This window comes from Halyomorpha halys, unplaced genomic scaffold (assembly GCF_000696795.3).
Source record: "Halyomorpha halys isolate HHAL.00 unplaced genomic scaffold, Hhal_1.1 Scaffold433.1, whole genome shotgun sequence".
Classification (NCBI taxonomy): domain Eukaryota; kingdom Metazoa; phylum Arthropoda; class Insecta; order Hemiptera; family Pentatomidae; genus Halyomorpha; species Halyomorpha halys.
In genome coordinates, this window is record NW_027115152.1 from 941,783 (window position 1) to 950,513 (window position 8,731).

The 8,731-nt window shown below is 31.2% G+C and overlaps 1 protein-coding gene across 1 annotated transcript in view; it reads right to left on the bottom strand.

The window, feature by feature from the left end:
• Positions 1 to 791: 791 nt before the first annotated feature.
• The window catches only part of LOC106682637 (homeobox protein rough), a 27,650-nt gene continuing 19,710 nt past the window's right edge, over positions 792 to 8,731 (bottom strand). The window contains exon 3 of the mRNA XM_014423591.1: positions 792 to 930. Within this exon, the coding sequence (XP_014279077.1) occupies positions 792 to 930 (139 nt within the window). The remainder of the gene's footprint in view (positions 931 to 8,731) is intronic.

Genomic DNA, 8,731 nt, shown 5'->3' on the forward strand with positions numbered 1-8,731 from the left:
CCTTAAAATGTAGGCAACTACTGAAGAAGAAGACAGTGTAGATATCAAAATATATATTGGTATATATATATACTTAAGTTAATAACAAAAAAATTTTGAAATAGGGGTTATGAAAAAAAATTGATAATTAAGCTATGTTTTACGAAAAAAAAAAATACATCTAATTTCAACAAAGTGATACAACAAAAGTTCCTAATAGTGTTGAAATATAATTTGGTGTTTTATAAAAAAAAATGAAAATTATGAATGATCCAAAGGTACATATTGTATGCAAGAAAAATACACAAGGTACAACTACTCATTTTTTATGAGAAGATGGTCGGGGCTGCAGCCAGTAAAAAATATACAAATAAAAAAAAACATATTTATTTGTGCCTATGTTTCGGCTGGAATTTCACACCTTCATCAAGGCTGGAAAAAACCCTCAAAAACGAGATTAGAACCATAACTCTAAAAAACAAAAAATATGGTTATTATGTGGGTTTTTTTGTGTATGTGTTTTTTTCTAGCACTGATTAAGGCCTGAAATTCAGGTTGAAACGTCGGCAGAAATAAATAAGTTTTAGTTTATTTGTGTATGTTTTACTGACAGCACTCCCCCCCCCCTCCAAACATCTCCTCATATTAGTCAACGGTCAACTATAAACACATAATTACTCATTTCTTAAATATATTTCTGTTATCTAAGAAAAATTATATTATACAAATATGCTACTTAAATAAATTTACAGTTAAAATATTTAAATAATAACAAACGCATTATTCAATATATAATTAAGTTAATTCATTATCTATTTAACAGGCAGCTCCCTGGTTTCCTGTACTACCGGAGGAGCTGGTTCGGGTAGACACTGGTCGTGCTGGCTGGGCGAAGAGCAGAGCCTGCAGATTTGGGGGTACCCTGCCACCAAACCACCACAGAGAAGGTTTCTGAAAATATTTATAATGGATTAATGATTTATTATAATGATTCTTTGAGAGTGGTTTATTTCATTATTAACACAATTTTGATCCAATATACTCTCAACTTTAATTTTCAAAAACTCTCCAACGTTTCGGCCCTCAGGCCATTTTCAAGGAGGCAACCTATAAAAATTTTTGTTTTTATATTAATTACATTTTTCCTTTACAACATACTGATACTTTTGGCTATACCTTAAATATCAGTATGTTGTTAAAAAAATAATGTAATAAATATAAAAACAAAAATGTTTATAGGTTGAAATGAAATCCTTGAAAATGGCCTAAGGGCCAAAACGTTGGAGAGTTTTTGAAAATAAAAGTTGAGAGTATATTGGATCAAAATTGTGTGTGTTAATAATATTTATAATATTTAACTCAAAATAGAAATTAAAGAACTTATACGATCTTGAACGTGGTTGAAGAAGAACATATCTATATAGGGTACGAAGAAGGTTCTGTGTATTTATATATGATATTTACATATCATTAGAAACTAATGTTAAGCTATCATAAGAAGGTTATAAGAAATGCTGGAAGATTGCTGATATAGTAACATTTTTATTTGAGCCAACACTATTTACGTTCAATAGTTCCCGAGATATAGCTTTTTAAAAAGCAACATTTCATAAAAAATGCACTCAGAAATCATTGAATTTATTTTGAGAAATCTATATCTCAACAGCCGTTCGACGTACAGATGTCTATTAGCACTCAAATTAAAGCTAGTTTAATGAGATAAAATGTAGTCTGTGACGTAGGAGTAGTAGGTTTTATGATATTTGCTAAAATAAATGAATTTATAGTTATTCGAACAAAATTTCATGTGGAGGATGTATATTCATATGCTAATACCATAAAACTACTATCCCTACGAAGATACTTGTCTTAAACTACTTTATAGTAAATTATGTTACCTTTATTTTGAGTGCTAGCAGACATATGTAAATCTTATGGTTCCTGAGATATTTTTTTTCAAAAATCAAATATTTTATCCAAACAACTAGAAATTAACATTTTATGAATTTATTTTGTGAAATATCATAAAAATTACAATCATAAGTTCGAACAAAATTTCATGTGCAGAATGTATATTCATATGCTAATACCATAAAACTACTATCCCTACGATGATTCTTGTCATACACTACTTTAGAGTAAATTATGTTACCTTTATTTTGCTGGCAGACATATATATATGTATATAAGTAATATGTAAATTAAATTCATTATTTAAGTAACTGTACTCTACCTACTTTCAAGTACTTTTAGCAGCAAGTACTTTCAAGTACTTTTTTAGTTAAGCTATCATAAGAAGATTATAAGAAATGCTGGAAGATTGCTAATATAGTAACATTTTTATTTGAGCCAACGTTTCGCCCCGCATTGCAATGCTTCGTCAGGGCTGTTATGACGACAAAGTCAGACTTCACTTTGATTTTTACTTCCGTCAAAACAGCTCTGACGAAGCCCTGCAATGTGGGGCTAAACGTTTGCTCAAATAAAAATAGTACAAAATATTAATATTTGAGTTTAATTTGACCGCACACAGACCATATTCCATTTATGGTTATAAGAAATGTTTGTTTTTTGTTTTCAAAGGATTAGCTTTTTGTTTATAATCATAACTTTGTAAAAAAAATCCCTTCAATTACTTGTAATAGTTGACTATTAGATTCATTAAAAACTGTGGAAAGGGAATTTTATTCTGTTCTATTTTAGGTAAGTTTAACAATGTTTCTAGTTTGATGTATTTTACTGTTATAGCTCTGTAACCTTTTATTTATAATAAACTATTGTTTTATCAGTCGTGATTTATGATATTGCTATAATTTAAAACTATAATTTAACAGATTGAATGTCAAACGTGATACATATTAATCTGTGACGAACATGAATGACTCGTTATGTTTGACTGGATTTCGTCACCAATTGCCTGTTTAGCGTCATGATGACATGATTTCAATTGGACGACAGCCCTGTCAAATAATGAAAAATCCAGTTAGGACGACATTCTATTAGTGGATATTACGAAGCAATCCGTTATCACGGCCTCATATCGAACGGTCGGTGTTTACATGATTCCGATCGCAAAGTAAATAGCTCTCGGCTTTCTGTTTGTACCAATAAGCGAGCTATTATCTTTTATTGTTTGAACTGCTATTGCACCATAGTGATTTTTATCACTTCTACTTTAAATAAAAAATACATTTACCTTGTTTCTTTATTACGATAAAAAAAAAAAAAAAAAAGCGAGAAAATTGTAATCAAGTCAAATTCCCAATGTGAACTTTTCAACGGATCTTTAAATTACCGGGCCAATTTAGTACAATAGCTGAGGAGAAAAAAATACAATTATTTCACCCCAATTTTTGATTACTTTAATGAAAAGTATGTATAATTACAAGACAAAATTTATGAGTCTGCCAAGTATAGACAGGGGGAATAAAAAATTATAGCTGTTCCAAAAAGTTAAAAAAATTAATTTTTCATTCGGAGTTCTATATCTTTAAAATTACAAACAATTCTAGAAAACCTAAGAGGACATTATTTAAAGCAGAGTAAATTTGCTAAAATATGAGCCCTAATAGATCTATTTACGATCAAAACTTGAAATATAGTTTTTTTAAAAAGCAACATTTCATAAAACATTTACTGAAAAATCAGTAGTTAGTGAATATATTTTGAGAAATCTATATCTCAACTATTCGATGAACAGATGTCTATTAGCATTTAAATTAAAGGTAGTTAAATGTTCTATACAGTGATCTATAACGTTTATCTTTGTTGGAGTAGTAGATTTTATGATATTTGACTAAATAAATTCACAAAATGTTAATTTCTGGTTGTTTGGATAACATTTTATGATTTTTGAAAAATATATATCAGGAACCATAAGACTTACATATGTCTGCCAGAACTCAAAATAGAGGTAACATAAGTAGTGTATGACAAGAATCTTCGTAGGGATAGTAGTTTTTATGATATTTGACAAAATAAAGCCACAAAATGTTAATTTATTGTTGTTTGGATTAAACTTTTGATTTTTGAAAAAATATATCTCAGGAGCCATAAGATTTACATATGTCTGCCAGCCCTTAAAATAAAGGAACATAATTTACTATAAAGTATAATTAGAGCAAGATATAATAATAATAAAGGCTTAACGAACCCGAAGGTTCGATGCCGATACCACCAAACGCTCTCTGCATCCATCCTTCCAGTGATGCCCCTCCAAACCCAATTCCACTAAATCTGTTTTAACACAATCCTCCCATCTACGTTTTGGTCTACCCCTCGGACGTTTACCCGTTGGTTCAGTGTTAACTTTTAGGGATCCGCTCGTTACTAAGCCCTACAACCTTACACGCCCATCTTATACGTCGCAATGCTATCACTTGAATTATATTTACCGAGTGCAGGTCCCTTAATTCAGCGTTGTGTAATCTTCTGAATTTTCCTGTTAATTCATCCTTTTTTGGTCCGAATATTTTGCGTAATACTTTATTTTCGAAAACCCTAAGACGCTGTTCATCCCTTAGTGTAAGAGGCCACGTCTCACATCTACAAAGAACAGCTGGAAGGATAATGGTTTTGTAAATTCTAATTTTTAAGTTTTTCGATAGAGGGTGCGAGCTAAGCAGTTTCGAAATTGAAAAATAACAAGCATTTCACGCCTTCAACCTAGCTTTTATTTCCTCATCAATTTCGTTTTTTCTAGTTACCGTAGAACCTAAATAGTTAAACTTATCTACCTGTTCAAACGCATTTCCTCCTATATCTACATCACCGGAATTGCTCGCGTTTCTATTGCTAACCATATATTTTGTTTTAGCAAGATATAATAATGAGATGTAAATTATTTTATGCCATGTTTATTGGATCTTTATGTTAAAACAGAGAACAAGTCGATTCAAAACAGATCATTAAAAAACAAAAAAAAAAAATAATCCGTTTGGACCCTAATGACTGGAAGATAAGTTTTAGAAGTGTTTGAGGATGGCTTTTAGATCAGTAGCAGAGGGTTAGTTGAATTGAATCATTTGACAGAGACAGAGCTGATTGGTCGTGCGATACCCGAGCGATCGCCGGACGGGGTCGCCGAAGCGTAGTCTGCCTCTACAATGGCTAAGCCCCGAGATAGTATCTCCCGCCTGCGACCGTTCCCACAACGAGCGTTCTAATGACTCGCGCAAATTAGGATTGAGCTGGGATTTCGAATCATCGCTTCGATTGTCACTGCGGCAAAGAACAATCTGGCTCGTGTTGTTGGGGGGATGAGGGCTTTCCTAACCGCTATTAGGGTGAGTCGGATGAGCTAGCGGGGACACAAATCCCTGGAGCATCGCCGTTACTACTTTTTGTTGACAAAACGGAACAAGTGTAATTCTATTGTCTGAGCTTCTGTAACGGGAAGATCAGATAGCCACGGACACATAAAGTAAATTAGGACTTTAGTATTTCCTAAGGAAGTATAGAAATATAGAGTAATGGCTGTGCTAAGGAGAGGTGAAGATGCAAAAATTGTGACATGATTTCTTAGAAGAAATTATGAGGTAAATATAATTGTGTGAACTATAATGAATAGAAATGAACATTGTGTTATGATAGTTTTATTGTTATAGGTTTAAGGTGCATGAATATGGGACAGTGGTCCCGAAACGTTGTGCCATGTAGTGATAATTTTAATAAAGAAATTTCATTAAATTGGAAGAAACATTTTTTAAGAATTGACTTACCAAACTTCCTACACAGATAATCCAGTAAGGAAGTACTATTTTTAGAACAACGGTTGTACAAGGAGGTGATTTTTTATCACGCTTAACTACCAGATTTTTCCCTAACTTTATGAGGCTTGGTGGACCCCAAGAGGGCTCCAGAACCCACAGGGATGACGTGGCTACATTTAAAGATTAACCTAATTATTAACCACTGCCGGATTCAAACCAGGGTCCTTGCAATCAGCAGTGCCTTGACACTTTCACGGTGCTCCTTACATAAAGTAAGTACAAATAAAAAATATAATTGACAAAATGTCTATACATTTCACTCTTAAAACAGAGCAACTTGTTCAGTCATACCAATTAAAATTAATAAGCATATGTAATTTATAAATTATAAATTTTAAAATTAGTTTGGCCTTGAATTTTGGACTATACAAAAGATAGCGAGTAGCCCCCAAACATACATTATTAATAGTGACTCAAATAAATTCAATTCCCGAAGTCACAGGGTTGACTTACGGCTACAGTAGCAGAATAAATAATTATCTGCCACAGTCGAATTTGAACCCCTGTGCCTTGAAGCTCCTTACCCCTTTCCTAGGTCTAGGACTTAACTATACTTATATTGATTCTAATCAATTCTTTTTTTCTCCTAAGCCACATGGGTGCGTGAGGTTGATGCCATGATGAAAACGGTTTGAAGGTAGCCTCTTTTTAAAAAAGGTTGTTATATTCATAAAACAATGTTTTATTATTGTTGACAAATTTAATTTATTATTCTATAATCGATTTGAAAACGGGCTTAAGTCCATAAACGTTATCCAACAATTGTCGATTTTATTTTTAATTTAATTATCGTAATAATTTTTCTTAATTTTAAAGTTTTTATTCCCAAAAATCTTAAAACCTTGGAATTTTTTTTATAGGTCCTGGCTTACATCATGAAGCAATACCAGCGGAACGGTCTCTTCATGTTCCATTAATTCCATCGTGTATCCCTAGACTATACCACCTTATTTTATTATAATTGATTAATTGTTTTGTATTGTAATTTTTTTTATTTATTTATTAATTGATATTTACAACTGTATAAAAAATACAACAAGCAAATTTTAAGTAAGATCATAATGATATGATACAGCATGTAGAGAAGCTACCCAGAAGTAGATCTCTAGTATTGTAATTTAATTTATTTTATGTGTTTTTTGATCGTAATGATAATAATAATATGATAATATGATATGATATGATATGATATCATAATAATATGATATGATGATAATATGATAATAATTTTGTTTATTATAATTGAAAAAAATTATAAAAATGATTTAGTTTTTTGCATCACAGATTTCAGTTCTGCTTTTTTTTTTTTTTTTTTTTTTATCGCCAGATAATCAAAACAGCATAAATCAACTATTGGTCCTGCTACAGTATTTGTATAATTTATAGGACACTTTGACCCGACGTAATTACTGAGGAACACTGCCTAAATAAGCGTGCCTACTGCCAGGACTGACCAGAGAATCACGCACCTGGACTTAATAGGAACCATGAGTGGCACGGAAGAACCCTCTTCGATCACTCTCAACACATTGCACGGGCTCTGCCCGATTGTGGATCGGATAATGGCACCGATTTTAATTACAAACATAATCAGCGAAAATTCTTTTCTTTGTCTCTAATCTAATATTTATTTATTTAATACCAGATTGAATACCTGGTGGGCTTGATAGGTTTAATGTGTACAATGTTATAAATAAAACTTAAAGATAAATTAGATAATTAAAAATAATAAATTTTAATAAGAGAGAAAAGTAAGTTTAATTGCAAAAATATTGACACTAGTAGGCCTAACACAACAAACAATTGTCCTCTAATGGGGGAAAAAAAACTTAATTTCAAAAAAGGACGTAGGGAAGAAATAAATAAAGGAGAAGTGACGTCTATAATAACGTCAGTCTTCGGTTTGAGGTTGGGTTTCCCAAGTTGTAGGTCACTGTGCTCCTTTAACTGTCGGTAACTGGGAGTGGAATTTCAAGAATCGTTTTTTGATCTAATCCTCTATTGCCGATTTCCTCCGTTATGGTTAAAATTATATAGATCAGTTTAATATAAATCACACAAACCTAAAGCTAGGACTATCGAATATGCATGTTTATTAATAAGACAACATCTTTTTTAAATATTTCTTTATTATTATGTCTGTTTGATATTTATTTTTTTTTTTTTTTTTTTTTTTTTTTTTTTTTTACTTTTATCATGCCATAGGCGTTGATGACCAGAGGGTTTTACGCCTTTAAGCAACGATCAACAACAACAACAACAAAACAGATCATAAAAAATGGTACATAGATAAGTAAAATTTTATAAAAATCTTTATGTATTTTAGAATTTCTTGAGGTGCAAGTAACGATTATAAACTTTGTCAAGACCAAGAATACAAAAGATTACAATGCACGCCGTTCAAATAAACTTGAAGGTACTTCAAGAGAAATGTGTTTTTGAAATTTCGAATATTTGAATATACATCTAAAATAAATGCTTAGGGTTTTCAATATCTATTGCTTTGATTTGAGTCGATATCTCAGAGCCAAAAAAATAATAAAAACGAGAAGAATAAATAAGGCAGGATTACATATCCACGTAAAGATATTTTTATATAAGAAGATGGTCAGGGTTGCGGCCAAAAGAGAAACAAAAATAGTTTACAACTATTTATTTTCCGACGTTTCGCCCCCTTTGCAGGGCTTCCTCAGAGCTAGAAAGATACAAAAAAAAAACTGAGAATATTGCAACAATAAGACACAATAAAGCAATTTAAGCTAGGATAAATATTATGTAAAAATATAGTGATAAGAAATTACATATAAATAAAAGGAAGAAAGACGTAAAATAGTATCAATATAAAATAAAATTGAATAAACAATGATAAGAATAAAAATAAGTAACAATGGTAAGAGTAAATATTTTGAAATTTTTTTTTTTAAAAAAGTAAACAAATTTTTACTCTTACCATTGTTACTTATTTTTTGTTCTTATCATTG